General features: G+C 43.7%; 1 protein-coding gene across 2 annotated transcripts in view; it reads left to right on the forward strand.

The window, feature by feature from the left end:
• Positions 1-18,293, forward strand: part of PDZD2 (PDZ domain containing 2) — a 138,062-nt gene extending 119,769 nt beyond the window's left edge. For both annotated transcript variants that reach the window (XM_059492293.1, XM_059492294.1), the window contains exons 19-24: positions 781-4,369; positions 4,985-5,102; positions 8,126-8,227; positions 10,560-10,830; positions 12,749-12,883; positions 14,249-18,293. In XM_059492293.1, coding sequence (XP_059348276.1) covers positions 781-4,369; positions 4,985-5,102; positions 8,126-8,227; positions 10,560-10,830; positions 12,749-12,883; positions 14,249-14,415 — 4,382 coding nt within the window. In that variant the 3' untranslated portion in view covers positions 14,416-18,293. The remainder of the gene's footprint in view (positions 1-780; positions 4,370-4,984; positions 5,103-8,125; positions 8,228-10,559; positions 10,831-12,748; positions 12,884-14,248) is intronic.
• Positions 18,294-22,830: the final 4,537 nt, after the last annotated feature.

Here is a 22,830-nt window from a genome sequence, read left to right on the forward strand (position 1 = left end):
TCCATGTCATAGTTACTGGCCTCTGGAAGGCAGCTTGAGTGGGGATGCATGTCTCAGAAGCAGTGTAGAGAGATGGAATCTGGTGCATAGAGTGAAGTGCTGGAAGCTGAACATGTGGAGAAATGGGTGAGCAGGAATGTGTCAGAGTGCAGCAGTGACAGGGAGCTCGGTGTGCTGCCCAGGAGTGGGTTAAACATGTTCTGGAAGCCAGGAGAGGTCTGTGCCAGAAATGCAGTAAAGCCCATGTGCTTAATGTGTGCATAACGTCACCCATGTATGTCACATTGAACACCTGCAAAAGTGCTGAGGGGTCAGAGCCAAGTTATTTATGCACAGACTGTCACTGTGGTATCTGGTCACCTTTGCTATGTCAGGGCTTTCTGTGCTCCCTGGGGTCTCTGTTGGAGACTTCAGAGATGAAACAAGTGATGAGAAGCAGTACTGCTCAGCGTGACTTACTGCATGCTGACACTTTGGTAGTTGGCTGCTTGACTGCTGCAATTTCAAAGATGAGAGTTAAACAGATCATGACTGCTCACCTTGGATAAGTAAATTGCTCCCTTCTGTGCACTACTCAAATACACATGGTTATGATTAATTTGAGTTGTTGTAAACATCATTACAGAGGAGGAGGAGTGCAGATCAAAATGAAAACATGTAGTCTATGTGGGTGTCTATTTTTGTAATAAAACCTGGTGTTTTCTATATCACTTCTTATATTTATTTGACAGGATTTTGCCTTTTTTTTCTTTTTTTCTTTTTTTTTAAATCATGATGCAGCTGTCAGCAGATTTACAAACCTCATCCTGTCTCCAGGGATAGACACTCAAAATCAGGCCAATGTCAACAGCATCCTCGCAGCAGAGGAAGAACAGAGCTCTGGGAAGCGAGAAAGAGCAGGTCTGCAGGCTGCTGTCGGCGGCTGCGTGGCAGAGAGAGCAACACTGCCGCCCGATGCCCCGAGCAGGGACGTGCACAGAGGCAGCCCGAGGGCCGCCCGTGAGGAGGACTGCGCTGCCATCCCTGTCACTGACATCGATGACCTGCTCAGCCAGATGGGTGCCCCCGAGGGCAGGGCCTCGCGCACCCCGTCGCGCGCAGAGAGTCCCCTCCGGGACGAGTACACCACCATGTGCTGCTGTGGCACTGACGAAGGCTGTCCCGGCTCTGAGCCACGAGCGCCCAAGGAGGAGCTGCTGGAAAAAACTGTGAATTGTGGAGCTAGTGCACAAGGGGTTTTGGGGCTGTCTGTGTTGGACTCCATCAACACAGGCAAACTTTTTACTGTGAATAAAAACTCTTTAAATAACTATTCTAGGAATTTTAGCAGTTTAAATGAGGATGAGTTGCCTGCTGCAAACTCTCTGGAAAGGAAGAGAAGTGACCCATTTCCAAAGTCGATGTATGGGGCTGCGGAGGATTCTCACTCGGATGCAGAGTCTGTCACAGAAGCCTTTGACAGTGCTAGTGAGGTGTTGCTTGGGCAATGTGCTGCTGCTAATGCCCCCGCAGGTTCTACTGTAACCGAGTCAGATGAGGAGCAAATTGAGATTTGTTGCATGAATGATGAGCTGCAGAAGCCTGCACAGGAACAGCATTGCACCTCTGGAACAAGCTCATCCTCACTGTCCCCGCTGCACACTTACAGTGGCAAAGCTTTGCAGAGTGAGGGCTGTACAATGTGTGGGTCACTGGAGACAAGCATCAACAAACTAGGTTTGGAAGATCATGGTGGTCCCACTCCATGTCCTTCACAGTGTCCAGATGTGTCCTCTGCATCCTTGTGTTCTCCTTCCTCAGTTCTCCTGCCAGAAGAAGACATCCTAAAGAATTCAGTCAGTATCCCTGAAGTTTACTCTTTCTGTAACAATGGTGCCTTACGTACAGAAGAACAGATAGATTTGGGGAGCAATAATGAACATAAGAAATGCTGTGAATCCATTGAAGAGAAAGGATCTCTGCACTGCAAAAAGACAAGCTTTTGCTCTGCTAGAAATGTCAATGTCTTGGAGAACAGCTTGTTTGAGAAGGAAGGATGTCATGATGAGCAGAGATCCAAATCTGAAAGTGAAATGGCAGTTGATGACTGTAATCATGCTGTGGATTATTGCTCGGTGAAGAAAGAAACCAACAGTTTGTCCACCATGTCTAAAACAGACAGCAATCATGTGAATGCATCGTCAACAAGAGGAATATCACTCAGGTCACCCTTTCCCACTAGATCTAAAGATCCAAAGGCAAATGCAATTCATGAATTGCCAGGAAAAAATGAGAAAATTAACTCTGTGACTTCAGGAAGGACTTCAAATGGAAAAGTCCAAAGCTCAGGCACAAATCACTGCAAAGGAGCTGCAGTACCGCACAGCCCATCCTCACAGAAAAAATCCTGTCAGGAGTCTAAGGCAATGGCACAAAAAAGTATAATGGACACCCTTTTAAGTAATCAGAAATCTAAAGCAGGACCAAAGCTAAAAGGGTTCACCATCAAAAGCAAAGCAAAGACAAATTCAGATTCTTCTGGCACTACTCCTACCAAAGTCAACGGAGCTGATCAGAAAAGGGCTTCTGTTTCTCCACAACTATCCCCCAAACTCCTGGGAAAGAAAGCACCATTGTCCCGTAACTCACCTACAAACTCAGATCCTGGAAAGAGCATTTCAGCAGCCTCAAAGACTCTGAAATCTGAGCTAGAAAATAAATCATCTCTGGTAATTTCTGAAGATTCACTTCTGCCTCTCCTGAATGGCAGCAGCAGTCCAACCATGAGTGGTGAAGTGAAATGTGGCTGTGGGGAGCTATCATGGGGAAAGCCAAAAGAGAAGCAAGTTTCCATGCAGGCTGTGGTGTGTCAGGGTAAGGATGCTAAGGTGGATGAGTTCAGAGCCAGAGATAGTCAGTCCATAGTCACTTCACCTCCTCAGGGGATACCAAAAGCTGAATATGTAAAAGGGAGGACTGATAACCCCAGAGGAGACCTGAACACAATCAAAAGCATCCATAGTGCAGATGACCTTAGGCAATTAGATCTGCAAAACGTAGGAATGGCTGCTGGAGCCTGCTCTTCTTCATTAGGGTCCCCCTCAGTTCAGCAGGAGCAGCTGGAAGGGCAGGAGATCCAACGCACTTTCATTGAGGTGAAGCTTTCCTCCTCCTCATCCCCGTCCTCCTCCTCCTCTGCCTCGTCCTCACCAGCATCATTTTTGCGGCTGCCATTGCTGGAGAAAGCAGAAGAGGTGAATGCAGAAGTGCCTCGGCTGACTGAGGAGATGGGGACTACGCAGTATTTCTCAAGAGGACATACTGCTGGAGACAGACGTCTCTGTGGCTTGTCAAAACCTGTGATGAGGACCTACTCGATGCCATCCCAGTTATCAGGTCACTTGAGGGAGGACTGCCATGTTACAGAGCTTCACCCTGTGCAAGGCCCTCAGGGCCAAACTGTAGAGGAGAAATACCCACAGGCAGCAACAGGGATGTTAAAGATGGTTCACCTGAATCTGCCTAACAGCCAGAGTGGAAAGGAGCAGGCTTACACGTCTAAAAGTGTCCAGAAGGTTCATGACACATCCCCCTCGGCCAGTGACGTTAGCTATCCCACTGCTGATAAACTGAGAAGCTTCAGGCGGAATTACTATTACTATGAACTGAACTGGCCCCATGAGCCGATTTCATCCTTCTCTGTCAAACAGAGGATCAAATCATTTGAAAACCTGGCAAATTTTGACCGGCCCTTTGTGAAGGCCATTGATATATGCTCGGCTGCAAGGTTGCCCCTTGCCAGGAGGTCGTGTGGTGGCTTGGCCACCACATCCAGCTCCACTGACTCACCATGGGCACTGCGGCGCAGCTTGAGCTCCTACTGTGGCAGTCCCAGCCCAGCCAGCACCATGGCCAAGTCTTCCCTTGGCACAGAGCCTGTGTGTGTGACCGAGGGTGGCAAAGGGGATGGAAAGCTCCAGAGAAGCGAGGAGGACGGCGCTGGGGCAGACATGGCCGCCTTCCCCAGCTCGGCCTCGCCGGTGCGCCGCAGCCGGGGCCTGGGGCGGCCGCTGCTGTCCCGCTCCAGGCTGCGGGAGCTGAGAGCCCTCAGCATGCCCGACCTGGACAAGCTGTGTGGAGAGGGCTTCTCGGAGCCCCCACAGCCCACCTGCTTCAAGACAGAGCTGGAAATCACGCCCCGCAGAGTCCTTGGCACACCTGCCCAGAGCGGGGCAGCTCCAGCAGCCCGCTGCAGCCCAGCGGAGCTGGGTGGGATGGGAATGAGAGCCTGCAGCCCCCGGGACAGTGGCTCAGGGACGCCGGGTTCTGCCTCAGATGATGACATGCCCCATGGCAGATCTCTGGATGGGGGAAACAGCTGGTCTATCAGGTTGGTGTCAGCTTTGCTGTTATTGTTTCATCCCTGCCCAAGGCAAAGCTTCCGCTGTGCCACAGATCTGCCCCAAAGCACGTTTCAGCCTGCTGTCCCCTCAGTCTGAGGCTGCCATTCATGACCTTGATGCCTTGGAGTGCCACGCTGGTGTGTCTTGGCTTCAGTACAGAATTAAACATTTTATCCTGGAATGGCAGGGCTCCTTTTCTGTGGCCCCTCTAGCTGGTTTTGGTCAGTTTTTGGCCATGTTACAGCACAGCAGTAGTGGTGGAGAGGAGGCTGCACAGCACTGCCTGCCAGCGCAGCCTGTGGTGACAAGCGAGCTTGTTGTCCTGCCAGAAGTAGTCTTCAGATGTAGCTGTCTCCTGTTAATGTCTGTTGCTAAAACCATTAAGGAAACATGAGGGGAACAGAACAGGGACTGACTTTCAGAGTTATTCTTAAATAATCTTCTCTGCCCCTTCCTATTCTCCCAGCATACACCATTTCTTACCAGTTTTCGAGATTCCTTCTTTGTCATTTATCCTAATAAAGCCTATACTGTATACATGAAATGTATCTCTACAAAATTGAGAAATATAGAGCTCTTCTGTCTTTTTATGTTTATTTTAGCTTGGATCAGCTGCTCATCTCAAGCCTGGACCAGCAAAAACTGCAATCTGTTTTGTCAGTGGTAGTACCAAAATGTGATGTTGCTGCTATGCTCCAAGAAGTCAAAGCACAAGTAAAGGTAAAAACCACAAGATAAAACTGGGTTATTGGTGGATTTAATAGGGTTTTCTTAAAGGCAGATAAAATCTTTTCCAAACTGTTTCAGGGCTCCTCCAGTAGGCACATGACAGGCTTTTACTATCAACTGCAGTTGATGTTAATTTTACCAATGCTGTTTTTAAGTGCCTGCTATAAACCTATGATAATTTTGAATGGCTTTTTGTGTAAGGAAGTTCAAAAGCAGTTGTGAGTCACAATAAATAGACCTATTTTAAGTGGAAAAGTGTTCCTCCATCTGGGCTCCCCAGTAACTGCATATCAGAATTTAGCTTTCCACCAGCCATCTGGGTCAGACTCAGTTTCCCCAATGTGCAGAGGAAACTGAATCTGCTCTTCTTTGTGTCTGGTGCCTTTTGCTAGAAGCTACAATCAAGAAATTGAATTTATTTTGTTCAATGCTGAACTTGAACACCAGAATGCAGCTGCTGAAGGGTTTATAAGAGACTTCTGTGACCTTTCTTGTTCTCTTGTGGAAACTGGTTTTTGTATCAAGATAACCTGCTTCATTATCTAGGTGTTTGAAGAAGGCTTCCAAAGTGAAGTGCCTGCCAGAGCATTACTTCCCTGCTTTTGGTGTTTCTGTTTGTGGGATACATCCACATCCTTTTTAAATCAGAACAGAAGTTGATAAAATAATGACGGTGCTGGAAGGGAAATTGCCATCTGGTCTGCATAACTGCTGGCTGAGCTGCATCTAGAGTGTTCTTGAGTTTTGTTCACAAAGATTGCAATTTCAAACATAGAACAGGCTGGGGGGAAAAGGACCTCCCCAAAATATCCAGCTTTATCTCCTTCCAGGGGACAGCATAGCTAAAGAATGCAAGTCTCAAAAGTTTGGTGAGCCAAGAGGGCTAGCTAGGTTTACTGATAAAATTAGTTGGATTGCACAACTGGACAGAGGTAATTGAGTGTTCTCTAAAGTATTTTGCATGTGTTTTTGGAGAGATTATTTATTTATGCCACTTTTCAAAGCCTGAGAGCTCAAATATTTATAAAGCTGAATGCTTTTTGGAATGCACTCCTTGTCTGCATAGTTTCTTATCCATATTTAAGCCCAGTGTGGCACATTCTCTGGAAAATTTTATGCTATTCAAATTGTGGATTTTGAATGTACAATAGAACAGTTCTTCATAGTTATCCAGTTGCTGAAAAATGAGATGGACTGCCTGATTTGAACTGAGAGCTTCTCTGGGAAGAGTTTGTCACCATCCTTTGCATTAAACAGTGCTGAATTTACTGTTACTAGCATTTAATAAATGCTACTAGTATTAATTTAAAAACAGTAATTTTATTTAGGTCTCTGTGACTGGTATCTTTGGCTAAGAGTCTAAACAGAGGTGATTACTGGAGGCCTGGTGTGTCTTTTGTGTATCCAAGTAAAGCAGTAAGCATCTACAGCCAGGTCTCTGCCCAATATTCTGTCTGCTGGCAAGGAGCAGCTTTGAGGGCTGGAGAGGGAGGGAATGCACCTTGGGAATGGGAAGCCAGTATCCAGACTGTGTTGTTGACTGGTCCAACACATCTGATCCTTGGATAACTCTTTTAACATCTGAACTTCTGACTTTATTCCCTTCCTTCACCAGTATAAATAAATTAAGTTGAGATATCATGGGTTGGGAAGAGCCTGTTCTCTTGAAGAAAAAGGATTTCTGCAGTACTTAACAGTCAAAGATGTGTGTGTTTCCATTGCTTGGAAAGGGGCTAGTCTAGTTACTTAACTGATTTTATTATTTCTAGCCAGACATAACACTGTTCTCACTTGAGTACAGGTGAGCCAGGTCTTAGCATTTACAAAACACTGTGAACAAAGATATTCTGCCCTCACTGCTCCTCTCTCCTTGAGTGCTGATGGATCAGTGATGTGGAGCAGGATGACATCAGTTTCTGACATTGCAGGAATGCCTCTAGTGTAGGAAATCTTGCACAGACTCTATGTGGCAGAGAAACATGCTGTGAGACCAAGAATTTGACTGTTGTTTCACCACAAAATCTAATGATCTGTGGCTCCTTGTGCTGTCTCAAACAAAAGGCAAATGCTGAATTAATATGTTTAGTGAACTAAATATGTCATTTAACACTAAATAGATTAAGAGATTGGATTCTAATGATTTGCTATTACTTTGAGTATTGGCAATTTCTGGAAATAACTGGTGTAGATGGGATCCTGGGGAAAAGCTGAGAAACCTGCTTTCTACTTCCCACATCTGATGCTCTGCCCCACAAATAAGTACTATGTGCCTGCTCCACCAAATTCCTTTCTATAGGTCCTCTTACACCACAAAATGTGATCTCTGTGACAGTGTCAGACTTGTTGGATGCAAACCTGTGCCAATCTTTTTCCTGTGCAGGATGCTCCCATTTCTGCAACAGCACAGCTCAGTCATGTTTAGGTCACTAACAGGCTCCTTACTTTCATCTCCCAAGAGAAACAGTTTTTTCTGCTGTCGTGTCTGACCTTCCCAATCTTCAGTAGTGTAGCTGCTTCCCCTTGCAGGACTGTCCAGCCTTACTGAGAAGATGGTGATGCAACTGCCCTGCATTGCATCTATGTTACTGCTTCAAAGAAGATGAAATTGGATAACAAAAGTGTTTATAATACACTGAAGAGTACGGTGCTTGGTCCAGAAAGGTGTATGGAAATACTGAATTTTGACTGCAAAATGTTGAACAATGCAAAACTGACTACAGCCTGTAAAAATTAGGTTGCCCAAGGTTTAATGCCATTTCACTACCTAATTTTGACTTTGTTTGCTAGCCTTGGACTGACTGAAGAAACCTTTCTTGTCACCTAAGTTCTCCTAGATGGCTGCTTCATCTGTAACATGAAGGGAAATGCATTTAATATCTCAGTTTTGATTCCTTGAGTTGTCTCTTTTCACCTGCCATAATTTGTGAGTACTGGGAATTTGTCATTTATGTGGGTACTTGGTCTTAATCTTTGGTTTTGTGTTTCTTCTTCCCCTTCCTCCATTTTTCTGCTAGAGCAAAGAGGACACATACTTTGTAGTCTTGCACAAAGAAGAAGGAGCTGGCCTGGGATTTAGTGTTGCTGGAGGAATAGACTTGGAACAGAAATCAGTCACAGTAAGTGATGGCTGCAAGTCATTTTTCTACAAAGCTGACTTTAAAGTAGGCTGGTGATTAGATCAAGTGCTCATTTATCAAGACTCACTGCAAGTCATTCACAGTGTCTCTCAGAAGCAGCAGTTTACCATCTGCTACTGAAATCAGAGTGTCTGGGAAGTATAATTTTTATTATTGGAGATGGATAACAATTATGCTTTCAGGCTTTAAAAATCTATTACTGGATGGGGTGGGCTAGATCTAAATCCTATGTATTCATGTAAATAAAATTCTGCATGCAGCTGCAGTGCACACAGCCTTTTAGGGGAGACTTTAATTTCCAGCCCTTGAAAGGAAACTCTTGTGCAGCAAAGATTTTGAAGGATTTTTCAGATCACAAGACTAATTGTTGCAGACCTCAGCAAACATTATGGATTTCATGTCACAAGTTTGTTTTGAGATTGGTAAGTCGTGTGGGTGGTCAGTAAATGAGGGTTGTTGCCTGGTTAGGGTTTTTTTTAAGTCTTAAGCAGCATTCTGAACCAAAGATAGTGACCTATTAAGATACTGGTATGTAAAAAGTGACTGTTCAAAAACAGATCAGTGAGACAGAAAAATCCAAGAAAACTCATGTCCTCTGTGATGGCTTTTTTTACACAAAATATACATTTAAATTCTGCCCTGAAAGAGAGAGATCCATTAAATGCTAAGGTTAGAAGAAGGGTATGTCCTCAGTTTTGGGGCCTTAAGAAGCCCTTGCAGGAATCTTCTGGGTTTTGCATTTAGACATGACCTATATAAATAAATGTATTTTATATTAAAGTGTCATTAAGTTAGAATATGGTCAAAGTCTAGAGTGCAGGCCTCTACTTCTCTCAGTATAGAAGTTGTTCCCTGTCACTGCCCCAAACAGTGGCAGCTCTGTGCAAGAGGAAGGCTCAACAGTCTCCCCCCAAGAGAGTTCCTTAGAGAATTCCTTACCTTAGTCCTTAGAGACTGTGACTCCACCTAAAAAATAAGATCTTGAGCTCTCTCAGACCAAGGAACTGATGACGTCCTTTTCCTGAATTCTGTTAGCCATGGGACCAAATGAGTGTCAGTTCCTGCTCTTTCTTGATGCTTTTTGTTCAGAGGGTGTAAAGGGATTTTAATCATGTTCTTAAACTACTGGGATTCTGGGTCCTAGCTAGATTTAAGGGTGCTGAGCTGCTTAGATGGGCTGTTATATCCACACTTGGGTGAAGAAATGGAAATGTCTAGTGAGCTTCAAGGTACTGAGGAGGTGAGCAACTGAGGGAAGGCAGCAGATTTTTGGACATGACCCCTGTATTCCACTTGCATTTGCATGCCTTCATCTGTTATTGAGGCTGTTATTCCAGCTTTGGATGCTGGCTTAGACTGGCTGGAAATTTTTCTCATTGGATCTGTGGGGTTGTAGCAGGTGCCTATCTCAGCATGGCCCTGCGAGGAGATGGAATAGGAGCCAAAAGGCTTCTGATGGCTTGCTGCTCATCTGGGTATTAGGATAAATTCCTAAAGATAATGCAGAAATGTGTCCACAGATTTGCTGCCTTGAACATTTGCTTGGCAGACCTAGTACTGTCTCCATGGGAAACCATATTCTGGCTGCTAAAATTAGAGTGCCTAATAGGCAAGTCCTTAAATACTGGGTCTTGAGTCTTTTAGTCTCTTCTTTTTGTAAATTATACACATCTAAACTTGATGGAAGTTTTCTCAAAGTTTAATACACCCTGAGTAGAGTATTTTTTTCTCAAGAAAAATGCATTTCAAGCCACTAAATCATCCCTTTCCATCTATTTGCATGATATTTGATCAGCCATATTGAGGCAAACAATTAAATACTTGTACAGCTGCAGTAAGTCAGAGCCTTTCTGTGCACAGATGTTTAGAAATGTGCATTTGAAAACAGCACAGGATGCATGTCCCAGCCAGTGAGAACTGGGGGAGTGGGTGTTGCACACCACAGTGTTCTTGGGGGTTGCTGTGGCAGGGACATGGATTTAACCTCTGTGTCACTTGAAATATGTTAACTGAAGGCCTGTGAGGAGTTTAGTGAAATCATAAGTGATTTGTGATATTACATTCCCTAGCTGGTTTTGGTCATCTTTGTCTTAGAAATGACCATTCAGTAACAGCATCTCTGAATTCCCTCATCCCCAAATGGAGATCTGTCTAGTCACTTTGAGGGTGTTCACTGGAGCAAATGCTGTGTGCTTGGTAACCAGGTAGTGGGCTCTGGCTGTAAGTTTTGGTAGAGTGTCTCTGTTCAGTGTGGCCTGTAGAATGCTGTGTGTGCTTGAGATTAAAACATCTTTGTTAAAATTCCTTGTAGGTCCACAGAGTGTTTTCAAAGGGAGTGGCATCTCAAGAAGGGACTATCCATCGAGGAGATCTTGTTCTGTCAATCAATGGCAAATCTCTGGCAAGCTCAGTCCATGGCGATGTCCTGAATACTCTTCATCAGGCAAGGCTGTACAAATATGCAGTCATTGTCATCCAGAAGGAAAAAGACAAAACAAACAATTCCTCCAGACTTGAGATATCAGCTACTGGCAGAAAATGTGTGGGGTCTGGAAAGGATGTTTCCATGGAAATAGGAACAGGTATGATCTTTGTCCAAGAATAGTTGGAAGGATTCCTTTGCAGAGCAGACTGAAGGCAAAAATATCAATGTGTTTTAGATTAAGAGTGTCTCTGCCTTATGTGATTGAAGGGAGAAAATGAAATTGCCTTTAAATTTTATTTGTTCTCTTTGGAACCTAAATACAGTTTGGGATTTGGTTGTTTGTGTTGGTCTTTTTTTTAATTATTGTAACAAGGCACAAACTTGGACGACCTAATTTAGGGCTGAATCCAATTTCTACTTAGGTAAGTGGTCCCACATATTCTTCCAATCCAGGATAAACTCCTTTTAAGTAATAACAGTAGTCAATGCAAAACAGAAAACAACCAGAAATAATTTAAAAAAATGTTAAAAAGAAAGTCCCATGCCCTGCCATTGATTAAGTGTAGGGACTGAGCTTGTTCTTTGTAAAAGCAGATTTCATACTGTTTCTACTAGAAACACAGAAAAAATATTTTTATGTTGCAGTAAATGGAAGCCTATTGAAGTCAGCCATCTCATAGGAAAGTAGGGACAAATTATTTAAGTGGAAATGTATTAGTGGAATATTAGGTTCCTGTTTGGGAACCTAGACAGCATTTGGTGTAAAGGCTGCACCTGGGGTGTTAGGAAGAGACCTCTGAAATTTTTTTGAGATTTAAGACCCAAACCCTTTCAGCACCTCTCTGGATGGTGCTGCTTGGGAGCAGGGGATGACCAGGGGCTTCTCCCTTCCCCCTCCAAGGCAACACCAGGCACTCAGCTCTGTCCTCCCCAAAACAAGGACATGGAGCTGCCACTCAGTTCTTTTTAATCTGTTGGATGTAATCATTACTGTTCTCACGGGGATTTTTTTTCTGTAGCAGTTTCTTTTGTTTTGTGCTCACACTGGGTTTTATGATCCGACTTTGTAACACAGCTTATTAAAAAAAAAAAAAAGAGAAAAAAAAGCACTCTGTTAATTAATGGATCAGCCTTTCTGGAATTGCTCCCATGGATACAATCTGTGTAATTACTTCAGAATCCCTCTCTGCCCTAAACTCCCTACATCCTGCACCCTGACAAATGCAGAATATCTGCTGAGTCCAGGCACTAGGGGGCAACATTATCTCATAAACAGAATAGTGTTGGGTTATTCAGAAATTTTTTCCACCCTTCCAGGTGAAGGACATCAGCAGATGTTTTAGATAACGTTTAAAGTTGTCCAAGATAACAGTAGCAGTAATTTGTGATAACACAGACTACATAATTATTACATTCACACAAGGCAAAGAGGATCCCGTTTTCCAAAACTGCAGATTTATTTCCTCCTAAGCAAAATCATGTTTTAAGTCAGCTACAGCAATATTTCACTTCAGAAATATCTGCTATGTAGGAGGCATGGTACAACTACAGTTAATTATAATTAAATACATAGATAGGAGACAAGAAACAATTTTTCTCCCTAGTAAGTGATTACATATTTTTGCTTAAGAGAATGTAACGTTTGCTTAATTAAACATTTCATTCATTCCTGTTACTTAAAAAGATATAGTTCATTAAATAAGCAAAGGAAGCAAATGAAAGAAAAAGAAATGCTCTCCACTCCCTATTTTTGTAATTTTTCAGTTATTTTGTTGATATTTAGAGTATTTGCTAAATTTGCTAGCTATAATTTCGCCAACAAAAAGATACCTTGGCAGGTTTTTGTTGAACATGTAAAATGAAAATGTCCCTGTATGTAAATGCATTTTGTACTGTGTCCCATTCACAGCTACAACAGAGTACATTCCCTTCTGAGAAACTTGGTGGCATCTCCTAGTTCTGACTAACTGAACTCTCAAGTGTCCTGTCACGGCACCAAAAGCAAAAACCAACCAAACACAACTTGCTATTTACTGTTATCTGCATAACAAGATACTGTGCTTGTTCAATTGCAGATCCAAACCTGGACATGAATGATGTCATCTGCGTTGAATTATTGAAAACCTCTGCTGGTTTGGGATTCAGTCTCGATGGCGGAAAAGCTTCCATTGCTGGAGATAAGCCCTTGCTTGTAAAAAGGATATTTAAAGGTACTACATGCATGCAGTGGATGTTATCCCAGTTTTCCTTTTGTCTGTGCATTGTACAGACATTTCAATTACTGTGCTCAGCGCTTTTTTGAAGCAAGAGTGGGTTTTGTGGCTTTCATTTATTGCCACTTACTAGGCCAAAGTGGTCATTAAAAGAAAAATACTCCTGGGAGTGGCTAGGGATTGCATCTGCTAGTAAATGTGGAGCAATCTGCTTTGCTAAGTATGGGTCTGTCCACTATTCTAGACATGAAACTACAGCAGCAATCATCTATACAGTGGTCTGAGACATTCATGCCTTATCCAGTTCTCTTTTCTAAGAAATGCATAGTGTATATAATCAGCGTGGTATTGAAGCACCACCCTGCATTATGCCCAGTTATGAATTTTACCATATTTCTGTATTTTTGTTTTCTTTTTAAGTGTTATTATTAGGTTTTGCTAAGAATATGGGATATTTGTAGTCAAAACCTGCCAGTTGTGGGTGCTTTGTTTGTCAGCAGGTAGTTACATGAACCACACATAGAAAGAAAACAAATCCCAGAACAATGCTGTGACTTTCATATGTCACATGTCAGTTTAGTGAAAAACAAGGCCCTTTCTGAAGGTGGGTGAAACTCTGGAAGAAACTACATGTGTACAGCATTTTTACAGAATTACTTTTCAGTGATTTATTCCCTCATCAAGATAAAAAAGTCAAACATGTATTTACTGAATTACTTATCAGCTTGTGTGTGTGTGTGTGTTTTTCCCCTCTCTAGAAAGTGCTTCTTAGGGTAAAGGGCATGTTTATTTTTAGAGCTCGTTCATTTACATCCTTACACACGGTCCTTTTCCCCCTCCCTGTGATGGCTCATGCTAGTTTAATTATCATTACAGAAAGCATACTTCCATCAGCAGTGAAGGGTATGCCTCTCTCTAGAAGCTTTCTGTGAGTGGTGTTTGTCCAAAGTTTGCTATCAGGGTTTGGTTTGTTCATCCCAAATTTTACAGTCTGCTGCATTATTTGCCTATTATCCTGTTAAAGCTGAGAAAGTGCATCCATGCCGCATATAACCTTCAGGGTTGTTTGATCAACCAGGTTTTCTTACAACTACAGTGATAACATTCAGTATATTTCATACACTTATGTTGTTTCTTTCAAAACCAGACATCTTTTCTGAGAACAAGCCTTTATCTTGGTTAAAATAACCTTTTCTGTGGGATGCAGCATGAATTAGCTTGCTAAAGCTGGCGTGAACATTATTGACTTGTATTGAAATTGAATGAAGTTGGAAAAAATTGTTTATTTCATCATAGTGGAAAGCAGATTTTTGTGGGTTCACTTCTTTTTCTTTTAACACTTTTCCCCACTTTTGCTTCTAGGTGGTGCTGCGGAGCAATCTGGAAACATAGAAACTGGAGATGAAATTCTTGCTGTTAGTGGGAAGTCATTAATTGGGCTCATGCATTACGATGCCTGGAACATCATTAAATCTGTGCCAGAGGGGCCTGTTCAATTGCTAATCAGAAAACACAGAACTGCAGTATGATGGAAGCACTCCATCTAATCACACTTGCTAAGACAAACCATTTATAACTGTCTAAAAGCTGTCTTTGTTTATAAAGCCACACAGAAGTGTCTTAATGCTTTACAGAGAGGTGCTAAGAGCCTTGGAGAACCACTGAGCAAGCGTGTGATGAGCTTCAAAGATCTCACCTAATGATTGGGGATGAAGGAAGCCAAAAGTTAGAGACAATTTTGTATTATATGGCAGTTTTATTGGAACTTCAAGACCTCTCCTGGGTTTGATTTAAAGTATTTTGACTGAGATAAATAACACTGTGCCTGTCCCTGATATTTTTAGTATCTTGCAGAGTGTTGGTAGTAGAACTTGTTGGTTGCCATCCTGTTGACAAGGGTGGGTTTTAGACTGTACTATATCACTTAGCTGTAATAAGACTTAAGGACACTTCTTAGGGTCTGGTCCTTTTTTTTGTTGTAATAAGAGAATGTCTGGAACAATCTCACTTTATTCTTCTAAGTGCAGTTTTGCTAAAAGTGCATGACAAAAGAGTATAATTTTGCACAACTTGTATGCCTAAAATACAAGCATTTTATTGCAAAGCTGAAAAATCCTCTTAAAATTAATGAACTAACTCAGCATCCACCACAACTGAATCTACTTCTAGGTGCAAATTGTATCTGAAGGCACTTGGTGTTAATGCGGTAGAAATCTGTAAGAAAATCATGTCCATATAATAGGCGATTGTCCACCAAGGTGTATACTGAGTTGTTAGTTATGATTAAAATGGGGGCGATAAAAAACTGGGGTCTGAATTTTCAAATTTAGGCTTCTAATGTTAGGCACCTTTAAAATATATATATTTTTAAAAGGGGGATAATTTCAGGTGCTGAGCACTTACAGATCCCACAGGCTTCAGTGACCGCTAAGAACGTCTTCAAGTTGGGCTGCTTTTATTTATCTTCAAGAGGTTTAAGGCTGCCCAACTTGAAAGACCCAAGCTGAAAAGTGGTGATCTAAAAATGGGGATTATAACAGATTAAATCGGAGCTGGCCATATTTGTGGTGGCTTTTAATTGGTCTTCTTTGTTTTCTCCTGTCCAGTATTTATTTTTGCTTGTGTGAGAATGGGTTGAGGATATGTGTGTGGATGATGCAAGTACAACCAACTGCGTCAGGACTGGGCTGATACTGAGGGTTCTGGGTGGTGAAACTGAAAACTGTTTATGTAGATGGGAGAAACCACGGTGTTGGGCACAGCAAAAGAGAAAGGGTTGCAATGCCACAGGAGCTTAGTTTGGATTTTCTCACCTCTACTCACAGAAGAGGTATCAGTAGTGGGCCACGCTGCTTAGTCTGCTGTGCTGGGAGGAGAGTGTATGGGTGCAAGAGATTAGACTCTGTTATTTCTCTTCCTACATCTGGGATAGCTAAACAACATAAAATGCATACAGGAGGAAATGGGCCAGTGTCCTTATCAGCTGAGAACAAGTTGTTTGTTCCACAGTGCTCAGGTTGTACATCACATTAGGCTGGAGACTGCTGCAGCCAACATCCCCAGGGTGAAGAGTCCTTGGCCTGGAACCAGTCCAAGTCTGAAGTGCTGCCTCTGTTTTCAGTGAGCCAAGACACTGTGTAGCTGTTAGAAAAAGGTCTGGGCTTGTCACTTGGCCCTTCCCCAAGATCATACTGTAGTTCAGTTTATTTACATATATTCAGCAGTGCTTGAAGCAATTGCTTCCAGGTTAGTGGAGCACTCGCTTGGGTTCATCTCTTTGACAGCTTCATTACACTTCAGCTCATGATGAGGAGAAGAAAATTCAGTTCTGCAAGTCAACCTGAGACCAGATAAATAGAAAAGCTGTGCAATGTTTGCCTAAAAATGAATAAATAGGTTTAATTCTTTTTCAGTGACGTATTAGCATGTGAATCCTGGGAGAGATGCAGCTTTTGGTTACAGGAAAGGCAATACTGTATGTAGTCCTACAGCTCCTTTGCCTGCAGGATTTCTGCTGAAACTAATTCAGGTTCAGTGCTGTGAGATGCCTGTGGAGTTGGGTCCCCTGTGAACCCAAAGCTCAGCCACTCTGTCGGGACTGGTCCATGCCTCCAGTCACCTCTGTGGTGCGAGAGGCTTCAGGAGGATGCAGCTCTTAGGGCTGGAGGACCACACAGATTCCAGGCCTGTGATGGGATAGAAGAGGTTACCCCTGCATATTTGCTGAAAAACAGGGAGAAGACAATTCAGCAGGGACAGCTGAATGGTGAGGCCTTGTTCAGGAATGACCAAAATCCGACTGTAATAGAGTGTATAATAGATACATTAAATGCATGTGGAATTTAATGCAGCGTAGTGAATGCATACCTGTATACGTATAATACGTGCAGTGCAGTGCTGACTTTTTGCTACTTTAATGTGGTAAATCACAGTTGTGTTTTAGGCAATGGCATTTTTTTTCAGTCCACAGTCTAGAATTCCGAAGGTTCCATCGCTGGGAGGCATGTCTCCCTCACTCCTAAACCAGTGTGAGCTCAAAGGTAGTTTTCATTTTGTAAATTAAAATTAATTTGAGGTGTCTTAAGATGATACGTGGTGGTATTTTCAGATGCTTATTTGCAGGTACTGTTCATTGTGAGTGATTTAGAAGGCTTTTCTTTCAGTAATCAGATACTGTTCAGTATTTTATTTTACATGCACGTAGATAAGTGTTGGCTGAGTAACAGCAAACAGAAATGGGGATTTTTGTGTGTGATTCAGTAGTAGCTATAATTTAAAAGATAGGTTTAATGTTCTAAATCTGATAATAGTTACTATGGGTAGAAAGATAACACTTCTCTACTAACATTAGAGCAAGCAGAAGAATTGTATTTAACCCTGATTGTTTCTGTTCCTGAAAATACCTTTTTTTTTCCTTGTGGAAGAACAACATCTTCACTGATGTTGGTATGATTACAGTAGCATTTCCTGACATCTCTCTTGGGGTGACATGCCCTGAAAAAGCTCCAGGATTTATGCAGTATGAGTGTCTGTTTTATTGCAGACAAGATGGTTAGACCAAGCAGATGTAGTAAATTTTTGGTTACACACCTGGCAAAGTAAATGTTCTTTTTCTGAGAGCCTGGTTGCACTAAAATGATGGAGGACGTTGCATTAGTTCATCAGTATTCAGTAGGATCACAACCATTTTTGGCCTTGCTGTTTGCATATCAGTCCCCATGGTGATCCTTCACCCTGCTGGAGTGTTGGCCAAACTCTAGGAGAGCAGAGACTTGGCAGCTGCATCCTAGAAGACCAAAAAATCAAGATGAAATTATGCACTTCTTCACCAGGGAGCTGAAGGCATTCCAGACAAGGGGAGTTTGCTCCTAGATGGAGAAGGTTTAGGGGTTTGGTGCATCCAGGCCTGGGGCAGCTGAAGGGGCACATCATGGATATGAGAGCCGTGAGAGACTGCTATTGCATATTCTGCAACCTTTTGTACCTGGAAGCTCTTTCCAGCTTCTCTAGGGACTGCATCTGTATTGAAAGCTCTGAGATTAGGGAGGGAAAAACATTTGATCATTTTCTTGCTAAAAAAAATAATAGAAGGACAGATAAATATTAAGAAACTGTTAAGTGATTCATATTTCCTAATGACCCTCACTTAAAATTAACCCTGATAAATGTTCTGCAGTGGTTCTTGTCAAATTCTGAAGGAAGTGTTCCCAGATGGGAATGTTTACCTGTTTCTATGTTTAGGGTATGTAAATGTACAAGTGAAAATATTGATGAAGAGTAGACTAGCTCATGAGAGAAATGGGGATCCCACTGTAGGTAGATTTTGTGTGTTAGTCTGATACACTTATTGTATAATATTGTATATTTACACTTTTATTTATATAAATAAAACTTCTTTTAATTAAAACTGTTATTATGCCTTGTATATTATAAAAAAGCCAGTGCAATAACATGAAATAGATTGTACATTTTTTGATTTCTGTCCCTTCTATGTCATCTGTATTGCCATAAACTGTTTTCTTGGGTTTTTAGTGATTTTGAAAATAAATTGTATCGTTAGTACTCCTCTAGATATTTAATTTGTTATGCCAGAGTCTGTCTGGTCCACAGTTGGAACTGGCATCACAGGGACGAGCATGTCAGGGAGAGCAGTCAAAGACTATGTAAATGCTATCCAGGTGTGCATCTAAGCTAGAACAAAAATAGTACCCTCATGAAAACTGCCTCTTCTGTGTGAAGAGGACTCAAGCATTTAAGGAGTGGTATGAGATGTTTTATAAAACTTGCTTCGGTATCTTGTTTTTTCCTGCCCCTGTTCCAGGAAAATGTGGAGCTTTCATCAAAGCAGCAGTCCCTGGAGCAGGCTGCCTATGAACTGTACCTCCTGCCCAGACCCTGGGCTGTGGGGGAATGGATTGTATGTCTAGGGAATGATTTTATAAAGCTAGGCCTAACCTGGAATTTTTTCTACTTTCCCACTGACTCTGGGGATAAAATTCCCTTCAAAGCCACAGTGGGCTGGTGGAACAGGCTGGGCTGGAGACACTCTGTGGATGGAGTGGAGCTGAAGTGGAGCTCATAGTGGGAGGTGGAGACACAGCCTCCAAACTGGGGAGGTTTGCACCAAGTGGGCCTCTCTTAGACACAGTCACTGCACAGCCGGCCGAAGCAAGCCTTCCTCACGAAAGATGAGCCAGCCCAGGAAGTTCTCCTCTCAGCCGCCCTGATGTGTGGAATGCTGGAGGTGCCCAAAGTGGTTACGCTGCCTGGCAGCACACGGACACGTCAGCTGGTGGCTGCGGGGAAGGCTGAGCTGGAGGAAGGGCCTGGTGATTTGGAGTGTTTATATCTGCGCTGCAGGCCCGTGTGCACTGCTCTGTGTTTGCCTGCTGGGTTGGGCGCTTGCAGCAGCGCTCCCACATGGCACAGGGCACTCCTGACCTTTCCCTGCTGTACCCATGGCACTCGCCTGCGCCTTGTGCCAGGCCTGGCAAGCCTCACCATTTCCTGCTCTGCATGGTGCTGCCTGGAAGGGCCAGGTGCGGTTTTGTGTGAGGGGAAGGAAGGCATTTGCCCTCCTATGCCAGTGGTGCAGAGGGCATTTCCCTCATGCCCAGGTTTGTGCCCCAGAAGCCGCAGAATTTGCTTTCAGTTTCCTTCTCTGGGTGCCACGCTGCAAGGGTGCAAGCGAGCAAGAACCTCGTGAGGAGGGATAAGCCCAAGCTTCTGCTGACTCATCCTGTGGGAAAGGCCAGAGTGGCTGGCTCCCAGCCTGCCCTCTGGGCACGTGGAATCTTTCCTGGGCTGGAGGGGAAGAGGATGAGCTTTGTGGTATACCAGTTTTCCATCTGCCTTGGGACCCTTTTTTCCCTATCCCTCTCCCTTGCACACAGCCATGGTGCTGAGGGATGCTGCAGAGTCTGTGCTGTTGTGTAGTGAAACTGCAAGGCATAAAACCAGCAGGTTGGAAGGAGATGGATGGGAGGCTGTGGGATGGTGTCCCCTCAAGCTTGGTTCAGCACATCTGTCCAGAGTTGGAGCCTGGCTTCTCCCCCCAGGGCTGCATGGTGAAAAGGAAGAAGATATTTTCAGTCATGATTTCCTCTGCCTTTCCGCTCCCCCTGCTGTCACCAGTGCTGGGCCAGCCCAGCTCCTCTCCTCTCTTTCACTGACTCCCCCTTATCCATCTCCCTGTCTGTCCTGACCTCTCCAACACATGGCCTGAGCTGGAGTCAAACCTCCAAGCAGCCTGGCTCATGTAAGATTAGTCTTTAATATCTTTAATTGAAATCTAAATTGCTACAGTCAGTAGCTAAGTAAAGAGGAATACAAAAGCAAGAAGACACAATGAACTTACTGTAAATGGATTAGTACATATGACTTCATTTATCCACCAAGACTTGAGAAGTACTAGAAAATTTTTACTTCTCCCAATTGTGAAAGCCTTAGGGCACAGGAAAATGAGGAACTTGAAACATGGTTCTACCTAAAAAGTTGCATTTCATTTCTCTTTTTTTTTTTTTTTTTTTTTTTTTTTACAGCTTTGCTGCTCTCCTGCTCCCTGTTAGCATCACTGAATGCAATCTGAATAGGGTCTGTGATTCTGGTGTATCTGTTCCTTCATCTCTATTTCCAGGAATGTATCAAAAATGCCATTTTGCCACATTTGGCCAGATGCTAATGGTCACTGTCCCCAAGCTGGGATGTTATAAAGGAGAAGGTTCCCACAGGCCACCCTGGAGTCTGTGGCTGGCCAGGAGCAGGGCAGGCGGTGGCTGGTATGACACCCATGAACACAGAGAAGTGATGCCACAGGGCAGCACATCACTGCGATGACAAAAAGAAGTAAAACCTTCCCAGGCCATGGTGCTGGCCTCACTTTGTGGTGCCCATGGCCATGCAGCATCAGCACAGAGCCAGCCATAGCTGCACAGATGGCATGTCCACCCTGCTGCCTCTGTGCTGCCAGTCCCTGGCCCATGCCTTCTTGCCTGGTGCTGGGACATTTTTGGTCCAGCATTTGGGTGCTTGATTTTTTCCTTTCTATGCAATACTGGGTTGCATAACTGCTTTTGCTGTCCCTTCTTCCTGTCTCCAGGAGCCTCCTACCAATAGATGCCTGCAGAGCGAATGATCTGCCTTATCTAGGACTGATTCCCCACCGCTTCTGTTAAATGAGGTGTTTCTTCTTCCCAGGAGCATGGCTGAAACCAGACTGTCTCCATCAGCCTTTAGTAAAAGCCTGTTTTGGACTCTGCTTATAGGGAAAGCCAGTCATTACTTCCTCTTTCATGTAGCTGTGTTTACTAAAGCACCTGACCCAGCTAAAAGACTTCAGGAATTAATAATGATTGCAATAATTAAGTTCTTTTCCTTTACAAACCCCCTCACTTTTAATGATGATATGAAAGAACATTTCATGCAAATAAACATCATTCCCTAAAACAAGGAGTTGCCCTTCCATCCCATAGACTGTAAAGCTGTGACTAAAAGGATATTTTGTGTCAGTCAGGGTATTTTGTGAAGTTAGTCAATATTAAATGCAGAATTTCCTGCATTTTCACTGATAGTTGCATATGTGCTGGCCTCACCCCTCTGTACAGCTGAATCAGTCTGATACCATTGCACTGAGCAAACAAGTTACCTGATTCTGAAATTCCTTGGATTTTTCCCTACATGCCAAAGCCATTTCCTTGTGTGATGTGCTACAGTGGTGCTGGATAATGTCCAGTGTCCAGCTGCTCTTGTCAAAAATTTCCTCCCTAATTCCTGATCCCAAGCAGGGCAGACATGACTGTGGCCTCCTGCCTTTGTTGCAGCTTTGTCACATCCCTGTCAGGAGCACAAAGGGGAAGGTGGAAGCAGGATGCTATCCCTTAATTTCTGCCATACCGTAGGGGACTGGAATCCCTGTTTGGACCCAAGAGCTGAGGGAGGTAGCGCCAGCATCCTATTATTGGCCTTATTCAGGGGTGCTGCTGAAAGTAATTTTTTTTCCCTAAGATTTGTGAGCTGGCCTGTCCACTACAAAAAGGTTCCTTGCCCCTTCAAGTGATAACCATGTCATGAGGGAGCTGAGCTTCTGAACCTCATGGTGCTCCCACCATCCTTCCGTGGGGATGAGGGAATGACACCAAAGCCACCAAAGATGAAATGGCTGAAGATGAAATGGCTGAAATGGTTTTATTTGTGGTCACTGCCATGTCATGGGATATCTCCTGTTGCTGAAGGAGTGACAGCAACCTCCACGCTTTCAGGGGGCTGGTGAGAATTGCATTTTAAAGAGCCCATGCGTGAGAAGGCAGGGCAGCCTTGGTGTGGCCTGTTTTTTACACGGGCCAGACAATGTCCTGACGCACTTGGGTGAGGACCCTTGTTTACAGCTGTAACAGATTTTGGGACTATTGCTCGTTGACAGTCCCACCATCAGACAGTCACCTGCTTCGGGGGAAACCCTGCCAGACTGAAAGGCAATGCATTATATCCCCAGCTCTTCCTGCCCGGCCTCCTTACGCCTCTGTGGATGCACATCATGCCCTCACACCCTCTTGTGTTGATGGGAGGAAAGTGATTCAACTTAGTCCCATCCAGCAGTGTCTACTAAAAATAATGAGCAGCATATGAGACATTGTTTTTCAGCTGATTTGCAAAAACATCTCATGAGCGGAAGAGGAAGTATCTCCTTGTCTGGCACTTTGTTTGGGAAATACCACTTGTGCATCCAGTCTCAGGTGTGAAGGCATGAGCTGGCCGAGGGGGCCAGGCTGGTTTTCCCTTGGAGGACCACAGTGCAAACACAACCCAGCACTGCACTCCAGGCAGGTGCTTTGGTAAATGGAGAGCATTATAGGGTGGCAACTCTGTCAGTTGGCTTCGCCAGGTGGGTTTGTTTTGCTTTTTTGATATCAGATGCTTGTGAATGAGTCAAGTGGATTTAGATTGCA

Source organism: Ammospiza nelsoni, chromosome Z (assembly GCF_027579445.1).
Source record: "Ammospiza nelsoni isolate bAmmNel1 chromosome Z, bAmmNel1.pri, whole genome shotgun sequence".
NCBI classification, from domain to species: Eukaryota; Metazoa; Chordata; class Aves; order Passeriformes; family Passerellidae; genus Ammospiza; species Ammospiza nelsoni.